Source organism: Toxotes jaculatrix, chromosome 13 (assembly GCF_017976425.1).
Source record: "Toxotes jaculatrix isolate fToxJac2 chromosome 13, fToxJac2.pri, whole genome shotgun sequence".
NCBI classification, from domain to species: domain Eukaryota; kingdom Metazoa; phylum Chordata; class Actinopteri; family Toxotidae; genus Toxotes; species Toxotes jaculatrix.
In genome coordinates, this window is record NC_054406.1 from 21,645,372 (window position 1) to 21,661,520 (window position 16,149).

General features: G+C 43.2%; 1 protein-coding gene across 3 annotated transcripts; it reads left to right on the top strand.

Moving 5' to 3' along the window:
• The first annotated feature begins 145 nt into the window (after positions 1–145).
• On the top strand, positions 146–15,827 carry vars2 (valyl-tRNA synthetase 2, mitochondrial). 3 transcript variants are annotated; one of them, XM_041053972.1, is made up of 30 exons: positions 146–360; positions 490–685; positions 1,829–1,910; positions 2,006–2,106; positions 2,622–2,743; positions 2,857–2,923; positions 3,424–3,521; positions 3,637–3,811; positions 4,087–4,206; positions 4,602–4,710; positions 4,809–4,897; positions 5,075–5,165; positions 5,262–5,389; positions 5,585–5,688; positions 6,733–6,814; positions 6,914–6,990; positions 7,188–7,275; positions 7,522–7,615; positions 7,932–8,002; positions 8,087–8,212; positions 8,311–8,415; positions 9,768–9,836; positions 9,932–10,010; positions 10,855–10,985; positions 12,464–12,616; positions 12,903–13,157; positions 14,083–14,194; positions 14,332–14,525; positions 14,723–14,872; positions 15,491–15,827. In XM_041053972.1, exons 2-30 carry the CDS (start codon positions 503–505, stop codon positions 15,566–15,568), a joined length of 3,333 nt encoding a protein of 1,110 aa, XP_040909906.1. In that variant the 5' UTR covers positions 146–360; positions 490–502; the 3' UTR covers positions 15,569–15,827. The 3 variants fall into 3 exon arrangements, with proteins under 3 accessions (XP_040909906.1, XP_040909907.1, XP_040909909.1); XM_041053973.1 differs by having other exon boundaries at positions 3,637–3,718; XM_041053975.1 differs by lacking the exons at positions 146–360; positions 490–685; positions 1,829–1,910; positions 2,006–2,106 and having other exon boundaries at positions 2,655–2,743; positions 2,857–2,909.
• The last annotated feature ends 322 nt before the right edge of the window (positions 15,828–16,149 follow it).

The window sequence follows — 16,149 nt, forward strand, 5'->3', positions numbered from 1 at the left end:
AACGACATTGCGTTTTGCACATATTATTTTATTTTTGAAACCTAAACAAGTTTCTTTCTCGGTTTAGCTTGACAGCAGTGGTGTTGTGGGGAAGATTTTTCCAGACGGACAATGTTAGTTTCCTGTTGTCCGTAAGTCATAACAGTCCGCCAAAAAACAGCATGTTCATGCCGAGAATGAAAGAAAAAAAAATATTATTGAAGAGCAACATGGATTGACGCATGTTTTACGAGGATATAGAATGATGTAATATTTACATATAATTAGCAACATACTAGAAATGGACTTTGTCGGGATTTTCAGTGACGAAGTAGCTAAGATAGAAGGTCGTTACTGACACCTCTGTGTATTTAAAACACAGTAAGTAAACTTAGCCGGTTGAAATGCTAACTGTCAGCGCACACAAACTTGTTTCACGCGAAGCTAATTTATTAGCCAGCTTCCCGGAATCAACGGCTGTGGTTCTGTGTGTTTGTTTCCTTGTTGTAGTGTGTCACTGAAGATGTGGAGGGCAGGTCGTGTCCTTGGTTTGAGATTGGCAGGAAAGGAAAGGGCAGTCAGACTCTGTTCCAGCCACCCACCAAAACCTTCATCATCCCAGCCAAGTTCCTCTCCGCGGCCCAGAGCCGAGAAGCAGAGGCGTAGACGAGAGCGAGAGGAGGCCATACTGTCAAGTCAGCACAGTGTAAGTAGGAGAGAAGAATCAGGAAAAAGCACCTGCTGTTTACAGTTCCGCCCAAAGCAAAACATATGACAACTACATCCAACGGGTTCATAAGAAAAGAATATTCCAGTGATAATAACATTGTGTATGAATATGTTTTACCCCCCTGTTAGATTGTACATATACTTTAGGTCCTTTAGGTCTAATAGTGTAAATGCTGAATTCATGAATGACCAGTCAAAGCTGGTGTATCAGTGCATGCTGTGCACCTACTCCCAGTGCGTTACGTGATACTGAAGTTCTCTGAAGCTGCTGCGTTGGACAACCAGTTTAGCTTGTACTGTCTTTACCCTGAACAAAGTGTTGTTTTATATTTAAAATGCAGACCCCAAAGTACAACCTTAATGTAACAAAAGTCAGTTTACCAGTGATCACTGCTACAAAAGTGGTTACACCTATGATTTACAGTGAAGGCTAACTGCATGAACAAGGTTATAGAAGAACCTGTGGAGACACAGCTGCCTCAGTTTGGGCCTGGGTTGTGTCTAATTCAGCAGTGTGTTTGTTCAGATGTGCTCCAGCATGTTTCCTGTGGACCTGATCAGGACCACCACAGTGACTGCATAGTACTGACTGTGAAACATGGAGGTGGGAGTGTGCTGATGTGGGTCTGAGTGAGAGTAAAAGGTGTAGGAGAGATGTTATGTATAGATGGTGCTGTGGATGGAGCTTTGTACCCAAATACTGAATGAAAAGATGAGTCCAAGTCTCAATGAGCTCAGCAGGAGAGGACTGTTCCAACAGGACAATGATCCCAAACACTTTAACAAAATAAAAGAATGAAATCTCACTAATGAAGAGTGGACTGACTTTTGTTCCTCATTTTAAGATGAATTGGCCTCATTCTTGTTGGTCTTTGGCTAAAAACACAAAATTATTTTAAATGAACAGAATTAGTTATTAACCCATCATGGGTACATTCAGTTTTGCTGCATACTATATATATATATATATATATATATATATATATATATATATATACATACAGTTGCAGTATTTGCATTGATTTTGTGGCATTGTATTAGTTTCTATGGAATAAATAGTATTTCAAAAACTGTTAACAAGTGATCAACCCTGTTTCAACATTGATGATTGTGTTTCCAGATAGCTGAGGATGAATCTGTGAAGTGGAGTGAGAAACAGAAGATATTGTACACCGCTCAGACACCTCCTGGGACGAAGAAAGGTGACTCATTTTTGTTAGTCAAAATGTTTCATGTAGTGTTTCTCTGCAGATTTAGAAAAGATTATTAATTAATTTATTTATTTTTGTCTTTGCAGACACCAGTTTGCCACTCCCGCCCTCATACAGTCCAGAGTATGTGGAGTCCAGCTGGTATCAGTGGTGGGAGAAAGAGGGACTCTTCAGTCCAGAGCAACATGTGAGGATCTTCTAACAGAACAACACGTTAAACTACAACAATCACTGCTGTCGTTAATAACACTAAAGTGATGGCCTAGATTTATGAAGTTATTAGAAAATAACTCTCCGTAAACAGAGCCTTCCAAATACACAATATTTCATTTAAAATAAATGAAAGCGAACGGGTTAAAGTAACAGATTTTTTCAGGAAAAAAGTACTTGTGATAAATGGATTGTCTCTCAGCCATACTCAGACCTACTAAGACCATACTGTGTGTGTCTTGTGTGTTGGTTGACAGAAAAGACTTTATTTCCAACCAAGGGTGACTGTGCTGTTACAGTAATACAAACCAATAATAATTGAAGTTATGATCATCATAGCATGATTTTTGACTGATCACTAATTTGATTTCACTTGGACTTTAAGGACCCAAAGAACAGGCTGCAGTACAAACTGTGCCTCACCCCCTTGACTCTTGAGCCGTTTCCTGTTTCTCGTCAGCTTTCAAACTTAATACTGTCATGTCCATTCAGGAGAGGTTATCTCACGCCGTGGATCAGACCTTCTCTCTGTGTATCCCTCCGCCAAACGTGACGGGTACTCTGCACCTGGGTCACGCTCTGACCGTAGCTGTAGAAGACGCCCTGGCTCGATGGTAAGTGCCAACGTATGCAGCACGCTGTGTGATGTGTCTGTTGTTACTAGTGAAGAACTGAGCCTTATCTGTTGACAGAGCAGAGAGTCATATTTCCATTTGTAATCCATCAGGAGAAGGATGCAGGGCTACAGGGTACTGTGGGTTCCTGGATGCGACCATGCAGGTATTGCAACACAGGTAGGGCAACTTCCTGTCTTCTTTCTCTTGCATGACAGTCTGGGATTTTCTGGGTTTGCTTTATTGGTATGAATGTCACGTGAACAGTATCGCCAAAAAGAAAACAAAAGAAGAAGAAGAAAATACAAAAATATACATAAGATAATACAATCAGTGAATAGAGTAAAAAACAGAAAATGGGGGGAAAAAACAAAACACATTTTGTGTGTGTGTGTGTGTGTGCGTTTTCAATATGTAGAATACCCTGTGTGTCAAGATAATTATTTGCCACATTCAGAGATGTTGTATTAAGTATCTGTGTCTCAGTTTGTGACATGCAACAACAGTGTGCAGCTATGTTAGCTGAGTGTGTATCTGATCTGTCTCTGACTCTGTCCCTCTCACTCTCTGTGTGTCTCTCTGATTCTCTGTCTCTCTGGTTCTGACAGGTTTTTGTCACAGATTTATTTCCTCCAAAACTGATCTGACTGTGGAATAAGCTTTGTGTGTGTGTGTGTTAGACAGTGGTGGAGAGGAGACTGCTGAGGGAAGAAGGGAAGCATAGACAGGACTTCACCAGGGAAGAGTTTCTACGAGAGGTGTGGAAATGGAAGAACGAGTGAGTCTTCACACGCCCACATCTAAGATCAGAATCAGAATCAGAGAATCGTTTGGTCTGTGCTGCGTTGGCTTTCGTTGAGTCGAGTGCTGTTGTCCCCTGTGTCTCCTACCAGGAAAGGAGAGGAGATCTACCATCAGCTGAGGAGGCTTGGAGCTTCTCTGGACTGGAGCAGAGCATGTTTCACCATGGACCCAGTAAGACCACATGCATCCAGCATCTCTGTTGTTTTCTGCCATGTGACCTGTGTGAATGTCAGACATTTTCAACCCCTACTCATCTTTATAAAGGTGCTCTAAGAGTTCTCTCTATTAGAAGCTAATTATTTATATCAATACATATAAATGGATTACAAATGACATATTTGTATTAATAAAGCAATCGTCAACTTAGATACTACCTTGGCATCCTCTCCTTTGTTGCTTCAGTATATAGAAGTGTAACACTGGCTATAAGGATTGATGAGTATGCTTTAATAATAATGTTAAATAGATGTAAAAAGGAAAACCTCTGAATTGTTTTCACCGTGTTGATTTGTTTGGATTGTTTTTTTTTTTCTTTTCAGGGTTTCAGCAGAGCTGTGACTGAGGCCTTCATCAGACTATGTGACTCTGGTCTGATTTATCGCTCAGAGGGTTTGGTCAACTGGAGCTGTGCTCTGGAGTCTGCCATCTCTGACATAGAGGTGAGATATATATATATATAGAGAGAGAGATAGATAGATACATAGATAGATAAAACAGATGTACAAAATAAAACCATACTGTATTATTTCCCTGTTTAACGATCTTGAGTTGTCATCTTCTCAGCGTCATGGTGTGCCTCAGCAGATGGGAATTTAACTCAGTCCGAGTGGTTCACGTTTGGAGAAAATCCTAAAAAACCTTCAGCCCGTAATGTGTGTCAGTGAAAGTAAACGTGGCCTATCTCTGATTCCATGAACTATGACGCCCCGGGGAACAGGACTGGTTTTACAAACCGCCAAATGAGGCCATCTGTTTCCCCTTTTTAGACAGGATCATCATTCATTTTGATCTGTATACGCATGTCAACTTTGATGGTCGTGGAATTTGCTGTCAGGTCGACTCAAAGGAGCTGCCTGGGCAGACCATGCTGTCTGTTCCTGGTTATGAAAACAAGGTGGAGTTTGGAACGATGGTGACCTTTGCATACCCCGTAGAAGGCCACGGTGAGTATTAGTGACGGTCTGGCAACACGATGCACGCTGTGCTTGGACATGGTCTGTTTCATATTATGTTCCAATTCCCCGTTTACCCTGTATTTTAGAAGGAGAGGTGGCGGTGTCCACCACCCGTCCCGAGACGATGCTGGGAGATGTGGCTGTTGCCGTCCACCCAGACGATCCTCGATATCAGGCCAGTTTTGCTTTTTGATGGAAGTTTTAATGAGACTGAATTTAGACAGACGTATATTGATAAATCTGTCAATATTGGGGAATTGTACGAGTGAACTTCACAGGACTGATGAAACAAATGATACGCACAACATGAGTCGTGCTCATATCTTTTGAAATCGTATCCTCTTTGTTCCAGGCTTTTCACGGGAAGCAGTGCCGACACCCCTTCACCAACAGACTCCTGCCCATCGTCACTGACCCAATGGTGGACATGGAGCTCGGAACAGGTGACGCCAACTTTATCTCTGACACGGTCTCATCCACAGCTGACCATCCAAAGGACCCCACGGCTTGCTTCTCTCTGATGATGTGTGTGCTTGCAGGTGCGGTGAAGGTGACTCCGGCTCATGACCACACTGACTTCCTGCTGTCACAGAGACACTCACTGCCCCGTCTCACTGTGATTAGAGGAGATGGAACCATGTCACCCCCCTGTGGACAGTGGCTGGAGGTGCATGGACACCCGTTGTCATTATCATGACCATATGAAATGTTGAAGAGATGTGATTAATCTGGATATGTGAGCTGGCCCAAATACGGGCCCTGTAAAACACTTGCTGGAGCTGTGGTCAGGGGCAGAGGATGCACTGGCAACCTGAGCAGGACTGATGTATTTTCACACCAGCTGTTGTTTGTGTCTGTTAAGGGAGCGAAGCGTTTTGATGCCAGGCAGCTCATTGTGGATGCTCTGGTTGAGAAGAAGCTATTCAGAGGAAAGAAGAGTCATCCTATGACTTTACCTGTTTGCAGGTAGGGGAACACACACATCACCAGACTTACTGTACTGTTTTTAGTTTTTTGTTATAGCAGGAAAAGGACTGATGTTACTAATAAGATTGATGTTAATAACTGAAGCCATGACAGTGTGACAGTGAGCCACCATGCAGGAGACCAGGACACAGAATTTGGAATTGGTTAAATACCAACAAAAAAACCTTAAAGACTCCCTGCAGAGTTTCTGTGGACTACTACCAGTGGCTTCCAACTATTCAGCTGATCTATGTAGTAGGTGGCTGTGGTTCAGGAGGTAGAGCAGGTCCTGTGGGAGGAGGTCGGTGGCTCGATCCCCACCTCCCCCAGTCTGCATGTGAAGCTGTTCTCTGGCAAAATACTGAACCCTGAACTGAACTGTCAGTGTGTGTGTGTGTGTGTGTGTATGTATGTATGTGTATGTGTATATGAGAATGGGTGAGTGACATGTTATATAAAGCGCCTTGACTGGTCGATTAGACTAGGCCGGCCATTTAGCGTCTATAGGTGGCTGTAGTTTAGTGTTGCACCAGTAAAGACAAAGAGGGAGACGGAGTCTGTCAATAACGCAGGATTTAAAATGCTTTTAAAAATACGCTTTGCAGATGTTTGAAGGAAAAACATTCAATACCTTTCTCTGACTTTGAGTAATGTTCATTTAAAAGACTCCACAGGGGTCTCTGTGGTGGAGGTGCACACAAAAGCTGTTTTTCAGAAGCACGGTGAATTATGCTTGAGCCATTATGTGGTTGACGGTCTGCACCGAGTAAAATTGACGCACATCGGCTTTGACAAATGTGTGCGTGAGAGACAGCTGACTGGGACACAGACAGGCCAAGGCTGCATCCTGTCCACTGGCTGTGGATCATGCAGCCTGAACCTGAACAGGCAGTTTTTAGGGTTATTTGTAGGATGTATAAGTTGCTCCATTCTTTTGCAACTAACATGAAGAACTACAACTGAAACGAGACACTTCTGCCCTGTTATGTTCTAATTTACTTTTGCGTTCTGTGTTTCCTCTTCCCCGCTTCCTCCCCACCTCAGCCGTTCAGGAGACATCATTGAACCTCTTCTGAAGAAGCAATGGTTTGTCCGTTGTGGTGAGATGGCTAAAAAAGCCATCCAGGTAAGCTGGCGCCCGTGAGCAGGTGATATTTAGGTCAGCTTTGTATGTACTGAAAGGCTCGTAGTTGCATCACATACAGTATTTTCTTTCCCCCGTCAGGCGGTGGAGGACGGACAGCTGGAAATCATTCCTCACTTCTACACCAAGACCTGGAAGCAGTGGCTGTCCAACATCAGGTAGACCGCTCTGACCTTTGACTCAGACATAATTCATATATTTGTATTGAAGAGGAACAATAGCGGTGTGTGTGTGTATGTTTGTGTGCCATTGTTTCTGGTCTGAGTCTGTGTGTGAAATGACACCGCTGTGATGATGAATGAGCTCTTGTTTCAACTCATGGCTTGTCAACAATGTCCCACTGTTTACTTCACAGCGATTGGTGCATCTCCAGGCAGCTTTGGTGGGGTCATCAGATCCCGGCTTACAGAGTGGAGCTTCCTAATTGCACCGAAAAAGAAGAGGTTGGGTTTGTGCTTATTTGTATGTTTTGAGAATGATGCTGCTGAGAAACGAGAGGCTTGTGTGTGTGTGTGTGTGTTTAACTGACAGGGTTTGTTCAGGCCCTTTAGATCCCGTTCAACACTCCACAGAATAATGACTGTGTTAGATTAATGGGTTAACAAGCTGACGTACTCCCCACATTGTGGACCAGTGTCAGTCTGTCCCAGACTGTGGTGTAAGTTGTGTGCGTGTGTTGTTTGTTATAGGAGAAGTGGGTTTGGGGACAGAGCGAGGACGAGGCCAGACAGAGAGCTGCCGTCAAATACGGAGTGAGGCCGGAAGCCATCACTTTGACTCAGGGTGATTCACCTCCCTCTTACCTCTCACACTGTGCTTGTATCAGCTGATGGAAACCTTACTCTACATTAAGCCATCACATTTAAAAAAGAGAAAGAAAGAAAGAAAGAAAAAAAGTTCGGTTAGCTCCTGATCAGCATTTTTTTTCTTTACATTTACTATTGTTGCTAACGCTGCTACTGCAAACATTATTGGACTTAGCACTGCCTCCACCACTGCTGCTGCTGTTTCACCACCTCCACCACTCACATATATCAGTATAACATGTATATACTCATGTAATTCTCTATTGTTTGTACCTGCATCCTCCATGTGTCAGACCCTGATGTCCTGGACACGTGGTTCTCCTCAGGGCTCTTTCCCTTTGCGATGCTCGGCTGGCCAGAACAGGTACCACACCTCCTCCAGCAACCCATAGCGCTCAATGAACGGGGCCATCCCACTGTATTATAACCCCAGCCTCACTTCCCACAGACCGCTGACCTTCAACGTTACTACCCCAACTCCATCCTGGAGACAGGCAATGACCTCATCTTCTTCTGGGTGGCAAGGATGGTAATGCTGGGCACAGAGCTGACTGGACAGCTGCCCTTTAAGCAGGTACTTGGATAGTTTAAAAAAAAAAAAAAACAGTACACAAAGACTATTGATGAATCACAGTGAGTCTCTCCCTTTCCTGTTCCCGTCATGCCTCTCAGGTTTTATTCCACTCTCTGGTGAGAGATAAACACGGCAGGAAAATGAGTAAATCTCTTGGAAATGTCATCGACCCACTGGACGTCATACACGGAGTCTCTCTGGAGGTAGGTAGCACGGTAACACGTGGGCTCAGTCCAGGTTGGGTATTATTGCGAATGACTACGCTCAGTTAATGGGCAGGACTCTGTTGGTTTTGAAAGTGAACTATATTTTAAACCATTTAAACAAAGTCAGCAAACATGCTAATGTATATGTAATATTAAAAAAAAAAAAACAATTTCCAACATTCCCATTTTTGAAAGAGAAAAAAAAAACATTGCAATTTCTTTCACCATGAACAATGAACAGAAACTGAAAGTTTTCTCTATGTGAGTGCCAGAAAAAAGCCCACACTCTCCGTGCTCTGTGCTGGAAAGCAGTTTTGGATGTATTTTTCTTTCTGTCAGCAGTCCCAGCAAATCCTGGAAACTTTCAGAGGGAAATAAAAGACCACAAGAATTCAGACGGTTTTCAAAGTCAAATATTTCAGTGCAAAGATGTTTCATCATATTTCAGTTTCTATGTGAAGGATTCAGTAGTGTTTACATTTCACAATTAAGTGTTCGGTTGCTTACAAGAATTAGATGATTTGCTTCCATAGAACAACCAATCAGATCATTTCATGTGAGTGTGTATAAACTTGCAACATCACCATCCTGACAGTGTCACGAACATTCAGACAGCCTGACAAAACAAGAGCCACAAACATTTGAACAGCAATGCGTATTAGCTCTCTAGCTAATGTCTCCTTCGTATTGAACGTACAAATAAGGACACAAGCAACGTAGCTTGTTGAACAAGGCTCGATAACAAGTTAGTTTGTCAGCTGTAGAACATTAAACAGATTAAAACTCGCCTGTAAATGTTGGTTTGGTCCTCACTGTCAAGCAGTTATCAATACCACTGCTAACAAAACACTGTCTGTCCAAGGGCAAAGCTACAGTTACCAGGGAAGGTTTGTTTAAATAAATAAATAAAACAATAAATAAAACAATAAATTAAATAAATATGGAGATGGACATTGTTAGTTTGCATTTATGTTTTTACACATACCACCTTAAAAACACGAGTCACGTGTCTGATTCAGTCGTTCCATTATTCCACTGCCACAGCACAGTGTAGCCAACAAAGCAACAGCCAGCTTAAAGCTGCTGGCTGTTGCTTTGGTTTTATTTTGCATAAAAGCACTGGATTGCAACGGAAAATACATTTATGACTTTCATACTCAGAAGTTTTTTGGGACGTGAGAAGTGTTAACACTGTCAGCGGACTGATGAGGTTTTTCTGTCTCGTAGTGCCAGAGTCTCTGAGAGTAGTGAGAAGGAATCAGGCCACTGAGACAGACGTCTCTTCTATTGTCCCTCAAACGACGTTGTGTTGTAAAACTCTTCTCCCTTGCTTTTCTTTTTCCTCCTAGAGACTTCAGGAGAAAGTGATGGAAGGGAACCTTGACCCCAGGGAGCGGCTGGTCGCCATGGAAGCACAGGTCAGCCCCCCCCTCCCATCTGAGCTTCTTTCTGGCTGACTGAGCTCACTCATTACTTCCTCTCTTATCTGTCCGCTCCATCTGCTTCCCCACAGAGGAAAGACCTCCCCAAGGGGATCCCCCAGTGTGGGACTGATGCTCTGAGATTCGCCCTCTGCTCTCACAAGATGCAGGGTGAGTGACTCGCATCTCGGCTCACTTTATCTGACGAGAAAGACCATTTGTCGGAGTGAATGAATGTGAGGAGCTGTGTGAATGTGAAACACTTTCAGGAAAAGAGAAGACAAGGTGCAGCTTTAGCTAGACTGAAAGGAAGAGATAAGTAGTGAGGGACTGCAGTGAAGGACTGACAGGACTACAGATTGCCTATTGTCACACACTGGTTGCCCGTTCCTTTTTGCAGGTGATCTGCACTGAGTTTTCTCACAAGTTGAACTATTTTCAATTAGCTTTTTTTTTTTCATTTAGCAGCAGGCAGTTAGACAATGAACAGCTCTGCTTTAAAACAACATAGGAGGCTGTGGTGATGGTTTTGTGGGGGGTTGGGGGGGGGGCATGTTGTTTCAAGGACCTGTGAGACAATGAAGTACAATCCGGGAAGTCCAGCTGGAGTAACAGATCATACCTTTTAAGGCTAACTCTGGAAAGTTATCACAGAGGCAACTGTGATATCTTTCATTGCAGCTATTGTAAGCAGTAGGAGTTTAGCACTGATTCATTACATCCTCCAGGCATGTGAGCTTCCAGTCCTGTGACTGGATTACACAGCATCTTGCTGGATGACATTGTGTTTTATTGTGACAAAAGTTGAACATATAATATAAATAAATAACACTCTAACAAATCTTTGGCTTCTTCAAGTATTGTTTTGTATTAGTCAAACAGTACATGGTCCACATTTGTATTGCAGATTAAAATACTGAATGGACATATAGACTAACCACTGGTGGGGCAGTGTTATTCACTTTAAAAGTGTATTTATCTTCTCACTGTGTGTTTTCCTCTGCCTCTCTATCAGGAGAAGACATCAGTCTGTCCATCTCTCAGGTCCTGAGCTGCAGACACTTTTGCAATAAAATGTGGCAGACGCTGAGATTCACACTGGGAGTGCTGGGGGACAACACAGCACCAGTGGGAACACTGGAGGAGGTACGGCAAAGAATCCACAGAGCCTGCCGGACAGTGTCTTTGTTCTTAATTGTATAATTTATGTACATAGTTGTACTGTTTCTGGAAAAAGACTGAGCCTGTCTTTACATTCATAAGCTAGAGGACTGGACAGTCCCTGCCACACTCTACAGTCTGTCTGTGTGTGTGTGTGTTTGTGTTTGTGCGCTCTTCTGAGTTGGCCTTGGCTGGAAATCTGCTGAATTGCTCCAGCAACACAGCACAACTCTTTTGTGGTGCAAAACAGGAAAACAGAGCTGCTCATCAAAGCGTCAGCTTTTGTTGTCCCGACTACAACAACAGATGGTGGAGGGAAGGACTGGCTTCAACGTAAAAATCAGTTGGAATAAAGTCCAAAACGTTCCCGGACACGTTTGTGCCGATAGCAGCACATTCCACACACGGCAAATAGTAACATGTAATGAAGGATCCTTAATCAGGACTGGTATGAGCAACACGTTTTCCTTTTCTAAAGGACGCACAGAGACAGACAGTAAGACGTGAGCAGTGTGAAAGGTCTTGTGTCTTCAGCACAGTTTAATTTGACCTACTTACCAAGGGATTTGTCCATGGTCCTGTTTGTCTGTGGTAACTGTAGCATGGTATAACATTAAATTCAGCTATCACACATTGATGTTTAAAGGACTATTTCAAGCATTTTTTCAGAAACGCTCTTACTTATTTTTGAGAGAGATGACGAGAGATGGACTCTCTGTGCATATATCCGTGTGTTAATTCTGCCTTCGTGTCACGTGCTCGTTACAACAGTTATCAGTTTCCAATTTGTGCATACTGCCAGCATCAACAGCCAAGTTCTAATTACCGCTGGGAAACTTGAATGTGTTTTCAAGAGCGTCTAATTAAGCTGCTAATTAATACAGAAATGTCTGGAAAGACCAAAAGTACACCCATGAACACGTCTAAAGCTCACTGAATCAGCAGGAATGAACCACAGTGACTGTGCGTCGCTTCCTGGAGTATCGTCCCTGTCCGGTTGGACAATAGCTGGACATGCTGCTCCAAAGTTCTAGGCAAATTGATAAACTGATGCCTTTATGCAAAGCGACCTACACACAAGCTTCAGCACAGTCGGAGTAAATACTAAATACTAAAGTAGTAAATCTCTTCAGTCAGATTAGGTGCAAGGAGATCAGGTAAAGAAGCACACTTTAAGTGTGAGTTCTGCATGTCAGGGTATTATAGGTGTTAGGAGTTTGTCCTTGAGATTGCCCCTTTATTTGGTGTCCCCATAATCAGAGAGAATGGGTCTTACAATGCGGTGGTTCACTGTGTCAAAGGCTGCTGATGCATCCAAGCAGGATAAGGACGGAGGACTGAGCTGCAGCCGCTCGACCGATGACCCTTGAGATCAGCGGGGTCACTGGGTTTATGCCATTTTTCTCTCTGAGCAGCTCTGTGATGTGACTTTAAACTACAAGTGTTTCTTTTCCACTTTCCAGACGACTCCTCTGAGCAGCATGGACCGGTGGATCTGCTCTAGACTCTACAGCACAGTATTACAGTGTGAGCAGGCTTTTGAAGCCTATGAGCTACACACTGTCACAGCTGCCCTGTACTCCTTCTGGGTCCACAGCCTGTGTGACGTTTACGTGGTGAGTGGTGACTATAACTTTCATTATGGGGGGCATTATGGGTACACTTTGGTGTCATCAGAAAAGGACAGATTAGAAATGAGACCCCTGCTTGTTTCCTTTTGCATTAGCAGTAACCGGCTTACTGCCTAAAACAGAGGGATGATGTGTTTACCTGATTTATTATATCAAAGATTGATGGAAACAGATGAATGCAAATAAAGCTTGTGTTTGAGCTAAACTGACAGCGGTTATTTCAGTGTGGAAATGTTTCTAGTGTTTGTCATTTCCTGTGTGTGTCCTGCAGGAGTACGTGAAGCCTGTGCTGGTCCAGCAGGATGAGGGGGCAGCGGTCCAGCCCGACTCAGAACACAGCGACAGAGCAAGGCAGGTGGCCAGCAGTGTCCTCTATCACTGTGTGTCTACATCTCTGGCCTTGCTCTCCCCTTTCATGCCCTTCATCACTGAGGAGCTGTGGCAGAGACTCCAGCCATTCAGACCTGGAGGAGCCGACGCCCAGACCAGCCTGTGTTTACAGCCGTGCCCCCGCTCCTCTCAGCTGGTAGGACTGCAACCATCAAACCTCCACACAGTGTGTGTACAGTTTGTATAACACACATACACTAACACTGATGCTTAAAATGTTGCTGTTGAACAAGATTTAATCCTCCTCTTTTGTACTGGGACGACGGCAGGAGTCTCAGAGATACTACATGTATACAGATACCAACGGAGGAAGTAAGACAGTATCTGGTCTGTAAATTGGGTGAACAAGACCCTTTAAACTCCAGAAAGATACCAGATACTTTGCTTTGTATGGTACAGTCATACAAAACAGTATATTAGGTTGTACATTTCACTCAGAGTACGTGTCATAGAATATACAGCAACTATTAGGAATCAGTTCAGTTTACATCAGGTCGGATTCCACTGCATCAAAGAGACGTATCTGTCAGGCAGACGAATCTATTCATGGAAAATACCTTGATCTGAAGGGCATGATCTGACTCTGTAATCTCATATAGGATGATGCTTCTATTCTAGACTGAAGCGTTTCCGTCAAACTGGTATTTCTGGAAGCAAGTCATCGAGAGGGAAAAAAAATCAGTGTGAAGTTTGAGTGTTCTGTTTGGACTGCTCTGGTTTCACAGCTCAGACACACGCTGGTTTGGTGAATTGGAGACTCTTAATTGTCTGTGACTGTGTTTGCTGGTCGCTGTGCACATCAGCTCCTGTAGTACAGGGTGTGCTTTGCCTCACTCGCAGTGCATGCTGTGATAGGCTGATGACTCCGTCATCACCATGAGCAGGAACAGATGGACGACGGATGAATAGGGAAAAATGAAGCCCAGCTTTGCTCTTCTATTCAGGATCTTGCTCATTTTTTACCCCTAAACGTCCTCTGGACGGATTTTCTACTTTCCTTTTGTTTTAGTTTATTATGTTCTTATTTTATTTGCTACTTTTTAACCTTTCCATCCTACCAGGCACACTGGCACTTCCCCGAAGAGGAAGGAGATTTCCTGCTGGTCCAGGAAGCGATACGAACGGCCCGCTCACTCCGAGCCCAGTGTGGCATGACCAAAGAAAAACCTGCGGGTAAGTTATTTAACACCTGAAAACAATGTAACACTATAATATCATATATACATTAACACAAAAATGATGAGTCGTATTGATAAATGAATAGATGCGTGGGTTGCTTGACTTCTTTTCATGTTGCGTGTGTGTTTCAGTGTGGGCAGTGTGTTCACCCAGCCAGGCCCGGGTCCTGCTTCACTTTAAGTCAGCTGTTTTGACCTTAAGCCGGATCTCCAGCCTCCATATCTACTGCCCTCAGACAGCAGACAACCTCCGCTCCACTCCTCCACCTAAAGGAAGCCTCGTTGGTGTGGTGGACCACACGTGTCAGCTACACCTTCACGTTCAGGTGTGGATCAACTTCCTTCTGCTTCCTGCATAAAAGCACAACTAAAAGGCAGACGCCCACGTTTTGCCACCCTGACACAAGTTAAAAAAAAACAAAAAAACTCCATAGCTCTACATGACAATGAAATAAAGCCTGAGTGGACCTGAGGATGTCGATTGTCCTTTTCATGCAGAGTATCATGTTATTTCCTCTCTCAGAGTGGACTCAGCGCTGACAAACAGATCCAGCAGCTCTCCCAGCGCAGAGACAAGCTCATTCCCAAGCTGGAGGAAATCCTCCACAGGGTCCGATCTCCAGACTACCTGACCAAGGTTCCAGCTCATGTCCGACAGCGCATGGACAGTAAGGTGAGCACCGGCCACCTCTTTGTACGAGATTAAGAGATTCTCCAATACTCCAACAACCACTGTAGCTTATGTGGCTTAAAATTAATTGTCTGTCTTAGCCATCTCTGCCTAAATCCTTGAACTACTGGAATTTGGAAGTTGCCATTAACCATTACATAATAACATAGTACATGTACGTGGCAACACCACTATATTATGGAACTCCAGAGAGACTGATACTGAATAAGTGAAGACATTTTAATATAAATACCCATGAGATTAAATATAGCAAAATATATAAATGAACAAATACACTTTTTGATAACCTACTTATTACTATGAAATGTTATTTTAATGTTAGACTTGAGTTCATTTTTATTTAAACTATTTTGTTGTCCTTTTTTCAAAGTTGATAAAATGAATTCCAATCCAAATCTGTCGGGAGTTTAAGAACAATAAAGTAACATTTAGCTCATTTAACTTAAATTATTAAATCTCTTTTTAATATGGCCCTACGTTATTTTACAATCTATTCACTTTGTTGGTCGGCATTTGTAAATAGGCAGTAACTAATTATAGCATATGCAGTGTGTGAAACGTTTCACATGATTTACATTTGTAACCGTTCCTTGTGCCCAGGTGTCGGCCTTGCAGCAGGAAGTGAAAACCATTGAGGACCAGCTGAAGGTGCTGCAACAGACTCAAACAGCAGAGTAACTACAGTCAGCAGTCCATCAGAACTGAACACTGCAGGACTGCACAGGCTGCAGGAATCAATGCAAACAAACGATGTATGTGTTTTGTCAATGTACAGATGCCATAATGGAAGTTTCCACCAGCTTCATTGGTTGCTCCTTAAAGGCCAGTATGTGTGTCATGTCATGGCCTTTCAAGAACTGTGATCACAGATGGCATCTCTGTTACTAATCCTTCATAGTGGTCATTGCTTTATAAAATGAATGTGTCTTTTTTTTCCCCTAAACTTGGTGTTTCCTTGTTGGGAGATCTTAGAATTTGAATACCAGGAGGGTCCAATATTTCAGGTTGAATTAGCTGTAAATACAGGCCTAGTTATGTGGAGGATGTATCATATCTGTCTGGTGCAGATTCCAAATGATGGAATCTATACTGGACACGACTGTGTTCACACAGGCAGCAAACACAGCGCTGAGTCCATCAATATTGGAAATCTAAGACAATCAAAAGGAAGTAAGTCAATCACATTCAAATGAAAACATGCATATATTGATATATTGATAGAGAAAGTCTTTTATTCATCCATCCATCAACTATACCTG

Coding starts and splice junctions, on each gene's coding strand:
- vars2 (XM_041053972.1), top strand. CDS start 503: ATGTGGAGGGCAGGTCGTGTCCTTGGTTTGAGATTGGCAGGAAAGGAA. Junction 8,213..8,310: donor GACAGCTGCCCTTTAAGCAG/GTACTTGGATAG, acceptor CATGCCTCTCAG/GTTTTATTCCACTCTCTGGT. Junction 10,011..10,854: donor CTGCTCTCACAAGATGCAGG/GTGAGTGACTCG, acceptor CCTCTCTATCAG/GAGAAGACATCAGTCTGTCC.